General features: G+C 46.3%; 2 protein-coding genes across 2 annotated transcripts in view; both read left to right on the forward strand.

Moving 5' to 3' along the window:
* LOC108571158 (glucose dehydrogenase [FAD, quinone]-like) overlaps positions 1 to 9,235 on the forward strand; it is a 9,925-nt gene extending 690 nt beyond the window's left edge. Inside the window, exons 2-9 of the mRNA XM_017933140.1 lie at positions 403 to 611; positions 6,073 to 6,201; positions 6,287 to 6,483; positions 6,652 to 7,011; positions 7,185 to 7,332; positions 7,412 to 7,729; positions 7,828 to 8,198; positions 8,285 to 9,235. Of these exons, the coding sequence (XP_017788629.1) occupies positions 404 to 611; positions 6,073 to 6,201; positions 6,287 to 6,483; positions 6,652 to 7,011; positions 7,185 to 7,332; positions 7,412 to 7,729; positions 7,828 to 8,198; positions 8,285 to 8,383 (1,830 nt within the window). The 5' untranslated portion in view covers position 403 and the 3' untranslated portion in view covers positions 8,384 to 9,235. The remainder of the gene's footprint in view (positions 1 to 402; positions 612 to 6,072; positions 6,202 to 6,286; positions 6,484 to 6,651; positions 7,012 to 7,184; positions 7,333 to 7,411; positions 7,730 to 7,827; positions 8,199 to 8,284) is intronic.
* Positions 9,236 to 11,265: 2,030 nt separating this feature from the next.
* On the forward strand, positions 11,266 to 13,806 carry LOC108571159 (glucose dehydrogenase [FAD, quinone]-like). The gene is made up of 9 exons (XM_017933142.1): positions 11,266 to 11,341; positions 11,401 to 11,617; positions 11,695 to 11,823; positions 11,893 to 12,089; positions 12,159 to 12,253; positions 12,327 to 12,591; positions 12,659 to 13,127; positions 13,209 to 13,582; positions 13,659 to 13,806. The coding sequence occupies exons 1-9, from the start codon at positions 11,339 to 11,341 to the stop codon at positions 13,746 to 13,748; spliced, it is 1,839 nt and encodes a 612-aa protein (XP_017788631.1). The 5' UTR covers positions 11,266 to 11,338; the 3' UTR covers positions 13,749 to 13,806.
* The last annotated feature ends 378 nt before the right edge of the window (positions 13,807 to 14,184 follow it).

Consider the following 14,184-nt stretch of genomic DNA (forward strand, 5'->3'; position numbering starts at 1 on the left):
GGGTTTTTCGCGGGAAAGTCGCCGCGAGTTTGAGAGACACGCGATCCAGGTGATTTCAGTGCGTCCCTGACTTCAATCTGCAACCACCGGATGCGGACGTAATGTGGTAAGAAGAAGTCTGGCCTGGGCGAAACACGAAGAGCCCGAGCGCACGCGAATCGATCTCCCGACGCGTGCATTCACAAGTCGTTAACGAATCTTTCGCCGCGCTCCACTATTATACCTTTCGTTCGTTCGTTCACCGGCTCGCTCGTTCCATTTCACTTTCCCCCCTGACGGCGAGCCAGTCGCGTAACACGGTAGAGCTAGCTCGATTCGAATCGATCCAATTAAGTTGTCTACCGACTTTGGACATCGTTGCATCTAACACGGGAATAATCCGGTGTGTTTCGCTCCTCGCAGAATGTCGTTCCGGTCTTCGGTGTCGTCGCCGTGCTCGGAACCGTACATCGGCCCGAGCCTAGGACAATCATGCCCAGGCTCACAGTTTCTCACCTTCATGACCCTTCTGGACACGTACATCCGCGCCAAGGACGACATATCTCAGCTCTGCGAACGAGTCAGGCCGGTCGATCCGCCCGCGTACCAGTACGACTACATCGTCGTCGGCGGTGAGTATTCGACAACACCACGATCAATTTTGCCGCGCGTCTCTCCGCACGCTAATTCCAATCGAAGCGCGACCGACTCAAATTTTCACACATTTCACCCCGAAATACTGTAACGAAAGCAAATGGCTTTCGCTGAATGATTTACGCCAGCGCGCGCCTCTATGCGTCGCTCTGTACCACCAGTTCAATTATTAATGCCACTTTCTCATCGTTCTCGTGCAAACAAGCTAATATAATAATAGGCTTTAATGAAAGAAGAACCACAGCGAAACGTGAATTATTCAACGACATCCGCGGATCAATTCGTGCAACCGACGTTCCTCCTTGTAACGTACGAAACGAGGCGTTACACAAAACGTCGTCGATTCTCACGCAGGGATACGTGTTTCTTTTTTTTTCTTTTCTATCGTTCCGCGGAAATCCATCGAGTCGTGGAAAGTCACTGCAACCTGTGTTGCAGCGACTGTGCGCAACTGTATTCTAGAACGGTATTCGTTTACTCGCGCGATTGATTATTCAGTTGGAATAAGCAGCGTTGCTCGGTATGTCTTTGCTTAAAAAAGAAGCCTGTTCTACGACACGAGATGCGCCAACTGGAAGAAATTTAATCGACGTTGATTACGTTTGACTGACGGTTATCGCGAGTGAAAGGAAGATTTGGAAGTTTACTACGTATACCGAAATGTATTCGTATCGAACTGGAAACGTTTCCTGCAAGAGGACTCGAAACTGGGTCAACGACCGATGCGCGCTCCTTCGTCCAAGAAACGACCGATTCAATTTAATTCGAGGGAAATATTACGGTACGATTGCGGATAAATGAACGAACGAAACAATTTTCCAGAGCCGTGGAGAAGCTCTGATATTATGCAGCTTTAAAGGATATTCCGGTTACGATGGTACACGACAAAAGTGGTCGAAGGGGGACGCGAAAGCAGAAGCTCCCGCGGAAAATAACAAAGTTTTATTAATCTTTTTACAGCGGGGCATTAAGTATACCGTTGAAAAGAAAATACGGCCGGGGATATAATACCAGGGCGGGGGGGAAATGTAAAAATCGAAGGAAGGAAAAGAAGAAGAAGAAAGAGCATCGCGGAGCGTAATGAACGTTGACGGGCGAGGGTGTATCTACTAGGCAAGAAACAAACGGTGTCTTAGCATTTTCTGAACGGGTGTAATTAGTAAAGTTCGACGACAAGTTAGCTCGTTACGAGCGAAACAAATGACCGCGTAACTCGTCCCGGTACGCTTAACAGTAAGGTTAAGGAGGATAGGAGTTTGCCGTGCTTCGAGCGACGCGAGGGAAAAAATAATCTCGTAATTGGATATTTTGCGAGCCGGTGGCGAAACGTTCGCGTAAATCCGCAGGGGGAGAGTATTACGGGCGAAATTAATCCATCCCTGTGTTCTCTTTTCGCGCCTACCTTCCCCTCGGCGGGACTACCAACGTCCCTTTTTACGATCGCGCCACTTTTCCCTTCGTCTCTTACCGCCCTGTGTCACGTTCTCTCGATAAGAATTGAAATCGACGCGAAACGTGTCGAATTTTTCAACGATACACGTCACGTTCGATAACAAGTTGATTGGCAAATCTCAATAAACGATACCTCCACGTAGACACCTGGTGGTGCGTTTGCTTATCGGCGAAGGTGGATTGATGTTTCACACTTGGTGCACGTTCGCGAAAATCGGACGGCCACGTGGATTAAATTACGCAACGTTAACAGATAGGCAATCGTATCGCGAATTGTTTCGACGTCGACGCAGGCGCGGATAGAGTGAATTTTTTCCCGCATTTTACGACAACTTGTATCGACACGAAAAAGTGGCTCGGGTGAGCAGAGGTGTTGCAACAACGTGCGCCAACGTGGTCGAAAATTGGGCAAAGAAAAGTTCAATTGGCTCTCCGGCCAGCTGACGGAACGCGTGCAACGCGAAATAATTGCGTGTATTTCTGAACCAAGTGAAAACGGCGGAACGATCGGACAGCGTCGCGTCGCTGCGTTCCATGGAACGGAACGAGAAACGTTTTCAATCTCCTGAAACGGCATTTACGCGTAGTATACGCGGTGGTCAAACAGAATTCTCGCGAATCTGAGCGGAACGTGATCGTGATTCGCCGATTATCATGGTGGAAGCGAATATTAATACGAAGGAATTTCAATTCTCGTCCCGTGTGCCACGTTCGAGGGTGAACGTGTAGAAATGGAGAAAGAGCATCGACACGAGGCGATACGCGGTGGTCAAACAGAATTCTCGCGAATTTGAGCGGGCCGTGATCGTGATTCGCCGATTATCATGGTGGAAGCGAATATTAATACGAAGGAATTTCAATTCTGGTCCCGTGTGCCACGTTCGAGGGTGAACGTGTAGAAATGGAGAAAGAGCATCGACACGAGGCGATTAAGAGCGTTTGATCCGGCGATGAAGTTGTAGGGAACTGTCGTCAATGGCGATTCGCTCCAAGGCTACCGACCGCAAAAGGGAAACTAGCTTTTTTTGCGAATGCTCGGCAGAGAGTACAGGCGACAATCTAGCACTCGGTTTATCGAACAATATCATCGAGAACTCGGCGAGGAAACGGTAGAGCGAACCTTTTACCGATTCCAACTATCGCCCGCAGGAAGTTGCCGCGGAAACCGTGATACTCGCGTTACATAAATAAAAAGGGAAAAATAGGAAACCGGTTCCTTTCGAAGAGACAGAGTAATTAAGGCTAACGATCGAATCTGGGTTATTTGTATCGAGTAGTGTACCCAACGCCTCGGGAAGAACGGTAGAAAATATGCATTTCGCCAGGCTGCGCGCCATATACCGCGAAAACATTTTATGGTCCGGCGAGTATGCATTTGCATAATCTCGCGGAATATTCAGCGTATCGCACGATGAAAATGTTATTTGCTCGCTGACACTTTCCTCGATTATACGCAATTTTTCGGATTCTTTTTCTCCCCCTCCCAAAGTGGGGAAGGGAGGAGCATCGATGCGCAGATCGGTGTGAAATTTCTGTTGGACGTTGATCGAACTAGGTTGATCTCGTCTAGCGAAAACGCAACGGAAAAGACAGATACATACGCGAGATAAAGGGGTGTTGGCCGAACGGCTAAAGTGTCTACACGGTATCGTAGAGCGATAGGTATACCTAACCATAAAGATAGAAATCGACGAGCGAAATAAGCGGCTAAGTAGACTCCTGTTGGAACAATGTAAATAACATTGCACGTTGGCTGACGTCGGGAAGAAGTTTCGCGTACGGTCTGGGGAAGGAAAACGGAGCGCGTATACATATGTATATGTATCTGGTTTCTCGGGAAAACGTAAGTCGAGTCGGTGGGATCGCGGCTGTACGCCGCGCCGCGGGCGACGTAAATCCGGTCGGGGAATCGAGGCGAGGGAAGAATAACCGCGTCCGATCCTACGAATCTATCTAACGATCCGCTCCTTTCGGCGCGGTGGCCCCGTATAATGGATCGCCGTGCCGGTTGTGCAACGCGAGTGTCGAGAACCGTTTTCACCTGCTGATCTCGCGCCGCTATAACAGCAACGCGCTCACGTTTGCGGGAAATCACGTAGAACGCTTCTCCGCAAGAACGTGGCAACTTCTTTTCGCCAGATTTACTTCTATCGGGAACCGGGTGACGAATTGCAGGATCGATAACGCGATCTGGTTCTCTCTCTCTCCCTAACCGAGTCGACGCAGTCACGTACACTTCCGACTGCTCTACATCCAACGGTGCGTTCTCTTCCCTCTCCTCTTTCTTATCTACCGAGCATCTACTCGCGTCGCATTTTCGTGGCTAGTTTTTCTCAATGAATCGATCGTGAGGCAAGTGGACGGGAACCAGGGCAAAAAGAATAACGAGCGAGTCGCAATCCGCGGGGCTTACTTTCCGCGCTATTGCGCGCGATCGGTCGAGCCAGTCCAAGTGTATTGTACCAGCTCGACGGCTATCTCTTCTGCGATTTCATCGAGGATATTCGACGATGCGCCGATTAAACGGCCAACTAATTATCTTCGCTGTTCACCTAGCCGCGATACCTTTGTCTGCGCGGACGATAATCTTTGCGGATCGTTTCGACGCATGGGAATTTCTGCGCGGAAAACGAACGCAAACAAAACGCGAAAGCAAGGTAAAAGTGATTTTTACGCAAGATAGCCCCAGCAACGAATTCAACAACTGCCAACGAAAAAGCAAGCGGTTACACGTTCGAAAGAAACTTGGCGGCATACGCAGTTCCATTATTTTAATCTTCGCTTCCACGGTTAAACGAAACAACGTTAAAACATTAACTAGTAAAAGCATCAGGCCGATGACACGGTTAATTAATATTTTGCAAGCGCAGCGAGCATACTGCACGTTTTCGAGGAGGAACGACGAACACTGACACTAATTAATCTTCCAAAACGTGAGAATTCGTAATTACTACCCATAAATATCTCGCTCGCGACGTCAGTCTAAGAGGGTTACATACGTTTTGTATAGTTTAGGTCCGAGCCAAAGATAAAACTACCGCAAACTTGCTTGTCGCTTATTATAAATATTTACACAAGCTTTTCCCTCTCTTTCCGTTGAATATTACAGTCGATTTTTTACGCGTGATAAGACAGCAACGCGGCAAGTCGTTTAGTTTCCTCGAGCATTATCGCCTCCACGAAGGATATTCGTATCGAAAATGAATAACTTGCACTTGCATTTCCAAGTTTAGTGGGTTGGGGAATACCGCCGCTATCTTGACACGACAGTTACCATAATCATCGTTCGGTCTTCAGCGGCATGGTTTATGACACGACCGTCAGGCACGGCTATTTCTGAAGATTAGGCCTTTCGTTAGCTCTTGCATCTCATAAAACATCCTAACGGGGGTCGCGAAATTGTACTTTTTAGTGACTCTCGCCCTCGATAGTATTTGGCATTGAGGTGCGCTGATTGGTAATTCGGTGAATTTAGAGAAACCAATCAGGATTGGTTACCAATTAAGCTTTTTAGTCGGCACACCACGTGCAATTACTACAAGGCTCGACGTAATATAAATCACCACGCGAGCATTAACATCATTTTTAACCACGTCACAACGCGAACGCGCTCCTTTTTTCGAAAGGAGAGTATCGTGGAAACAGGATCTCGTGTCCGTTCCCTTTTTAGCGAAGAAAGTACCGATTCGCACTTTCCCGCGACTCTCCTCGTTACCTAGGCCTGAATACGCTTGTACGTAGAGAGAAGTCTACGTGCGTCACGTGTAAACGAAAGTGAAACACTGCATGATATAATTACTTTTACCTGTTGGCACATCATGGCCAAGGCCTTATCGAACCACTTTCCAGCCTGTTCTACCGCAGATTTCTTCGCGATCGGCGCACGCCAGGCCCGTGTGAAACAAGTGCCGTACGAAGCTGGTTAAAGCGGTTCCGATCGATAGTCGAGCAATTGCGTGATAATTCTTTTCCACAATTCTCCTGCAGGAGGGACAGCAGGTTCAGCGGTGGCATCTAGACTCAGCGACCATCCGGAATGGAAAGTGCTTGTGCTCGAGGCTGGCCCAGACGAGCCACCTGGTGCCGATGTACCCAGCATGGTGGCCATGTTCTTAGGTACGACATATCTTTACTCCCGTTTAGAAGTGAAAACTAATCGATCGTCTCGAGAAGAAAAAGAGGAAACGACCGTTTTTTACAGGCACGGCTCTCGATTGGCAATACCTAACCTCGGACGAAAAGAACGCGTGTCTCAGCACGGGCGGATCGTGTTACTGGCCACGAGGCAAGAATCTCGGTGGTACCTCGACTCACAACGGTATGATGTACATGCGTGGACACGCGACAGACTACAACAACTGGGCGAATCTGGGGAACAAAGGATGGTCTTGGGAGGAGGTGAGACTGGAAATCGGAAAGCGGGGCCATGCGTAAAAAATCAAACTAGATAACGCACGTGCGTCGTTACTCGAGAATTGCGAAAATCAGATCGCGTGTAGTTAATTAGAGCGATTTGCCAATCCGAGTCTGTCTGAATCACGCTAATAACTTTTTGCCTCATTATAGGTCTTGCCGCATTTCATGTGCTCCGAGAACAACACGGAGATCAATCGCGTCGGTCATAAATATCATTCGACCCACGGATTGCTCAACGTCGGGAGGTTTTCTTGGAGACCCGCCATTGCCAAAGACATCCTAGCCGCGGCGGCTGAGAAAGGATACCCGATCTCCGAGGATCTGAATGGAGATCAGTTCATCGGGTTCACTGTTGCTCAAATGATGAACAAGAACGGCGTTCGTCAAAGTTCCGCAACCGCTTTCCTCAGGCCACTTCGTTACAGGCGGAACCTTCAAGTCGCTCTCAACGCTACCGTCACTAAGATCTTGATCGAAAACCAGAAAGCGGTCGGCGTTCAGTATTATCAAGTTAGTATACGCCCCTTGGTAGACAGGTAGAGAAAAATGCTCGCTCAACAGATTAATATTACGTATCGAGACGGTGAAAGTAAAGTGTTGTCACAGTATCTCATCCGAGTATCTCTTTTGAATCCTCACCTAAATCGAAAGGAAAGGAAAGGAAAATACGAGTGTATTTTCAGCACGGAGAACTTCGTGTCGCGCGTGCCTCTCGCGAGGTAATTGTCTCTGGCGGCGCTGTCAACTCTCCTCAAATCCTACTGCTCTCTGGAATTGGACCAAAGGAGCATCTCAAGTCCGTGAACGTTACAGTTGTTAAAGATCTTCCTGGTAAGCGCGGTGTATCTTATACGGTATTCTTCCCTACAGATCTAATCCACAATTTCTATACTTACATACGTGTGCCCAGGTGTTGGTGAGAATCTACACAATCACGTGTCGTACACGGTGCCGTTTACCATAAACGAGCCAAACGATGTTGACCTGAATTGGGCGGCGGTTGTCGAGTATATCGGGTTCCAGAAGGGACCGATGGCGGCAACCGGTCTCTCCCAAATGACGGGAATCCTTCCTTCGAGGTACACTACGCCTGATCATCCCGATCTTCAATTCTTCTTCGGGGGATACCAAGCAGCTTGCAGCGCCACCGGAGTGGTGGGAGCTCTCATGGACAACGGACGTCGCAGCATTAGCATATCGCCGACAAATATCCATCCGCGTAGCAAAGGTATCGTTATGTATACATCTATGTAATTATTGTTCTTTTTGACTAGTAAGGTCTCCAATTTCGCAGCAACGCACAAAGTGGATCTGCTTACGTTCCAGGATCCCTTCGACTGGCCAGCAACGATCCTCTAGCAAAGCCCATAATTCACGGGAATTATTTGACCGATCCTATGGACGCGCGCGTCCTCATAGAAGGAATCAATATAGCCTTATCCTTGGCCAATACCACTGCTATGTCGAAACATAACATGACGCTCAGCCACACGCCTCTACAACAGTGCTCGCAGTATCGGTTCCTCAGTGACGATTACTGGAACTGCGTTATACGTCAGGATACTGGTCCAGAGAATCACCAAGCAGGCTCCTGCAAAATGGGCCCGGCCAGCGATCCAATGGCTGTGGTGGATCATCAACTGAGAGTCCACGGTATCAAAGGATTACGAGTAGCTGACACTTCCATTATGCCTCAGGTGATTCACGTTTTCGCCTCCTTCTCTCTTTCTTTTTTCGCTGACTGCATAGAGAAGACTAACAAGTACGCGTTTTATGTTCAAAGGTGGTGTCCTCTAATACGGCCGCTCCAGCGATCATGATCGGCGAGAGGGCAGCCGCGTTTATTAAGTCCTGCTGGGGTTCCAGCCCGACACATTGGTAGGGGCATGGCCCATCCGGTGTATCGAAAAACTCAGAACGAAATGGAATGGCCATAAATAGTCACTAGAATTTGCTATGTTTCCTAGTTTCCGTTCCACGGTCGAGAACTCGCTGGATTTATTACTTTGGGGGATCAAATACATCGACTGGGACCAGGACGCCTGGTAGCCAAGATCCTCGTCCGATCTAGTCCATGATCTGGCGGGTTCACTTTCGAAAGGAAATTATGCTGCCGAGATGCCAGCAGCGTAACGTCACCAAAGAGACGACTTTAAGGGACGCGAGCACATCTCTGCCTCTCTCTCCCGGTCGCTGTGATCAAGTCGATCGAGAACGTGGAACGGAGAATCAATCAACGCCGATGCTTAGTTAATACAATTAATTTTTCCTTTTTCGTTCTTTCTTCCTGCTCTTCCTTTTTGCCCGCGATACGATGCCCCGGGAGTACACCGAGTTCGTCTTACGCGAATTTACATACGTACATACGTACACCGATACAACCAGCTCGGAATAGAAGCGTTTATGGCAGCTCGCGATGTAACGCGATTCCTGACGTCGTTCCTTCTTTACGCCACCCTGGATGAAAGACTACGCTGTTTTTAGAACGATATACGAATCCCCGTAACCTGTGCCTTAATTAAAACCTGCTTATCAATCTTAATTGGCTGCTATCTGTGTCTGTACGAAAATAAATTGGCAAAGACTCGTCGACAGCTTTTTACACACAGAGAGACATTTATGGCTATCTTACCGGCAATTGTCATACATCGTTTTATCTAATTTGGGAATGGTCACGATTATGTCTAAGCAAGTGAGCCCACGTGCTCAGAAACGCAGCACGGCGCAAACCGATTACCTTATCTTATTGTATCAATGATTAAAGTACGTATATTATATAGGTGTATACCAAAGAAATGTAAATGATAAATACCGAATTAGAACCAAACGAATAAATTCAATTATATCTTAATTTACTTCGCCTATATTTTCTCTGCCTCCTCCTATCTTCGATCCCTGCTTGCATTTACGTTCGATTCGATACTTCTACCACTTACAATCGGAAACTTGAACAAGAGTTTGCAAGCGACTTCTTGCTAAGGTTCTTCTTTTACAATATTCATTTATTGTGCAAAGTGCCTCTTAAAAATTATAGGTGCGGTAAACGTAACTGCACATTATGTTGATTTACTAACGTTTACTAATCATTTTTAAGAAATACCTGTTTTTCCAGTTATACTTCCCCTATGTTTATTTCGGATAAAAATAATTTCACCGCGATAACAACCACTTTTCACCGGCAATAAACGTGCACTTTATTTTGTCGAAATTAGAGAGCCACGTTTGTAATTAAGAAAAAGTTTCGAACGTATTAGCCATGCGTTTAACTTTTCGCGGTCCAAATGGTCCAGTTAGTCCGCACTCATTTGGTCCACCATGTAGTTTCCCTGTATTCCAATATTTCAGCGTAACAGTAGTTGTAATATTAATGCATAAAAAGATACTTCATTATCATTTATAATTTGCCAAAAATTCTTACGTCAAGTCCGAATGGTACCTACTGAATAAACGACGATGATAAGAAAAAAAAGTCTGGTAGCACGGTGTTTTTTTATTCCTTGAAAATTACGCAAAATACCCTAATCTTTGATCCCCCACTTGACAGACCCTTCGTGTCATTCGTCACTAGTGGGTGGAAACTTTATCTATAGTTGAAACTTCTATTCACCTCCCTCCTTATTCTATTCTCTTCCTTATGTTTCATGACGCTCAAATAATTCCACGAATATCACTGTCAGTGATGCATATGATATAATAAGTAAACACGATGCTAAATTAATAACAAATTAACCTTGCAGATAAGAAATGCCTTCGTCATTGTCCAATTGATGTCACGTAGCTCATGTTAGGCTCGAGAAAGTTCCAGGGCCTAAGTGAATAAGATAGTAAAGGTACTTACAAGGGTGATAAATAAACACTACAACTACCGACCAGGTCAAAATGATCCATTAGTATCTTTCGAAAAAATGCTTCTACACTTTTCAACTTTGCAATTTTCCAATTACGGTTTACTTACATGAAACTTCACTTTTGGAAAGTTGCTAATGGGAGTCATTTTTACTCGGCTGGCAGTTAGTCTAGTGTTAACGTCTTCTGTAAACAGGAAAAAGTCCCGCAGAAAGAAGAATGTAAAAAATATCCTCTTCGACATACTCTATCGATAGGGAACATTTTCGAAACACTTTCATCTCATCGTTCCTATAGCTAGTTTCAACCCTTTGCGGTCCTATGTCGAGTCAGACTCGACGTAAAAATGTTTGCCTTCAGATATCATACAACGATGATGAACCATTCTTTTGACGCGTTAGTATTATATAGTATTTTATAACTAATATTACGGTGAAATATTGAAATAAAGGGAAACTAGAGTGACCAAACGAGTGCAGAACAACTGGATATCGTACAACTATGTAGAGAGATATCGAAATTTGATCTGACAAGTCCAGAATACGCAGCCTTTGCATTAAATTCATTTACAAGAAATTTTATCACCTAACAACAACGATAATTGATATTTTACTCGCCAAAATATCGCAACTAATAATTAACTTTTACGATAGGACCGTTGGAATTATCGTCGAGGAGGCGTGATCGGGAACCTCTTCCTCTTTCAACCACACGCGTGCGCTATCGTTCTTAATGTTTTTGCGACACACCGTTCATCAATACAGCAAAACGTCAGATAGTGGTGGACAATAATTTGCAAGTACGATTGCGTTATCGATGGTACGTAGGTGTTCTAAAAAACTGTCTTCTTATCATCTTTATGCATATTTGCTGTATAAAGGTACGAGTATAAAAGGGAGTAGCAGGAAGCAGTTGGTAGCCATTCGAAAAAGACCAAGCCCACAGTGCACAGTCTTCCAACGTATAATCGACCGCTACCCTATCTGACGACATGGTAAGTCAAGCATTTTCATCTTTTCCTCGTACTAGTGCGAACGAGATCTTTCGTTTCAGGCAAATGTGTCAGATTTCTCTATACCGCTGCCAGTGTGCGCGAATCCCTACATAGGAGGACCTCAGCTTACCGACGTCTGTTCGGCAAACACGGGCACTTTGTTCTTGACGTTGCTCAACACCTTCATGATAACAAACATAAAGATCGGTGAGATATGCGGGCGTTTCACGCCGATCGACGAACCGGAGGAAAGCTACGATTTCATCGTCGTTGGTTGTGAGTTTATGTGAAAAAACTTGGCCGAACGATCTTTTCTATCGAGTCCGATTTCTACGTTTCCCGTGAAATTACAGCTGGAGCGGCTGGATCTATCGTGGCTTCGAGATTGAGCGAAATCGAAGACTGGAATGTCCTCTTGGTCGAAGCGGGCGGGGATGAACCGGCAGGAAGTGAAGTACCCAGTAATCTGCAACTCTTCCTCGGTAATGAATTTTTGTTCACGGGGTGGAGATTAGGGTGAAAGCTATCATCTCTCTGTAACTTGTCTACAGGTGGTAAGTTGGACTGGCAATATCACACCACGAACGAAAGTTACGCCTGCTTAAGTACGAACGGAAGTTGTTACTGGCCTCGAGGTAAGAATTTCGGAGGATCAACTCTTCACCATGGTATGGCGTATCACAGAGGACACGCTAAAGATTTCGAAAGATGGGTCGAACTGGGAAACGAAGGCTGGGGCTGGGACGACGTACGTTTGCTTTTATATATCTGCTTTATCGTTACCGGCATCATGTCGTCCACGTTAAACGGATTTTAGGTGATGCCGTACTATCTGAAATCTGAGGACAACAGGGAAATTGGAAGAGTCAGCCCTAAATACCATGCCACTGGTGGACTTATGACTGTCGAAAGGTCCGTTCATTTGGAATCTTCTCTACTTGAGAAACAGCCAGTGATACAAGTGAGATTGTTTTTATGCCTACAGATTCCCCTATCAGCCTCCTTTCGCATGGAGCATCTTGGATGCAGCGGATGAAGCAGGTTTCGGTACGACCGAAGATTTGGTCGGTGAAAAGATCACCGGTTTCACGGTAGCACAAACCATCAGCAAGGACGGTGTCAGGGAAACCCCCTACCGTTCATTCGTCGAAAGATTCAGGGACCGTAAGAACCTCCACGTAATGGACAACTCGCTTGTCACAAAAATTAACTTCAACATGAACAAAGTGACCGGTGTGGATATACTGAGGGTTAGTTATCGCCTAGAATTCCGATCTCTTGGAAACTGTTCAAGCGTCTAATCACTATTGCCCGCAGAACGGGACGAAATACCGCGTGAACGTAAAACGCGAAGTAATCGTGTCCGGTGGTGCCATCAACTCTCCCCAATTGTTGCTGTTGTCTGGAATCGGACCGAAAGAGCATCTCGAATCGAAGAACGTGCCCGTGGTGCACGATCTTCCTGGTGTCGGTGAAAATCTTCACAATCACCAATCTTTCGGAATCGATTACGTACTGGACGAAGACTACTATTCAGAGTTGAACGAGAAGAGCGCTAACCAGTATATATACAACCAAACAGGACCACTGTCTTGCACAGGTTTAGCTCAGGTCACCGGTATATTGGCGTCCAACTTGACAACCGCCGACGATCCAGATATCCAAATATTCTTCGCTGGATACCAAGCTGTGTGCAACCCCAAGGAGAACATCGCCGACTTGGGCGTTCACGGCAGCAAACAGTCTGTGAGGTTCACATCCGTGAACGTGCGTCCAACCAGCAGAGGTGAACTTGCTTCCGATTTCACAATTGAAGACACTCTTTACTCTCTTTCTCACACGTATCGTTGAAATTCTGCTCGCACAGGTCGCATCACTTTGAACAGCAACAATCCACAAGATCCACCAATTATCTGGAGTAACGACATGGGAAACGAACACGACCGCAACGTAGTAGTCCAGGGAATCCACGCCATTCTTAAACTAGCTGAGACCGAGACGATGAAGAAACTTGGTCTAACGATGCAGCACAAGGTGATTCCACAATGTGCCGAGAAGAGCGAACCATACACCGACGAATACTGGTTGTGCGCCGTTACCTACGACACGAGACCCGAGAACCATCAAACTGGTAGCGCCAAGATGGGTCCGAAATCTGATCCAATGGCGGTCGTCGACTTGCGACTCAGAGTATACGGTGTCGAAGGATTGAGAGTTGCCGATGCGTCTGCTATACCAATTGTACGTTTATCCTTTCGACTATTTTCCAACGCTTCGTCGAGTAAGTATCGTTTAATTTGCCCGGTTTGATCGACAGGTGGTGTCCGGTAATCCTGTTGCCTCTATCAACATGGTCGGCGAAAGAGTAGCGGACTTCATCAAAGAAGACTGGGGAGTGAAGAACTAGGGAGAAAATATTGCCATGTAAAAAGCGGACGTGTAAATGATGTCGTTCGTTTCACGCGACTGACATACCTGGTGTCTAGTATTAACTCTAGCTAATATATGTACATAGGATATATTGCAATAAATTATACTTGATCAGATAATCACGTTTCCCTTGGCAAACCCTTTTGATCAAAGATTCAAACGACACACGTACGGTCTTGATTGGAAAAGTTGCCGCGCAGAAATTTCATTCGGCTCGATTACGAAATGGATCGCGCGCGGTTGCCTCGCCCGCCATCTTGGTATACCTAATAGAAGTTGAGTTAGTTTGGAAGTAGGGTCGAGCGTTATAAAAAGGATAACGATTATAAGCCCGAGTGACTTAAGTTATTCTGTAAACGGTGCTGACCAATTCGGGTCGGTCGATATAAAGCGGGCCGCGTTCTCCTCGTCAA

This window comes from Habropoda laboriosa, unplaced genomic scaffold (genome assembly GCF_001263275.1).
Source record: "Habropoda laboriosa isolate 0110345459 unplaced genomic scaffold, ASM126327v1 scaffold119, whole genome shotgun sequence".
Classification (NCBI taxonomy): Eukaryota; Metazoa; Arthropoda; class Insecta; order Hymenoptera; family Apidae; genus Habropoda; species Habropoda laboriosa.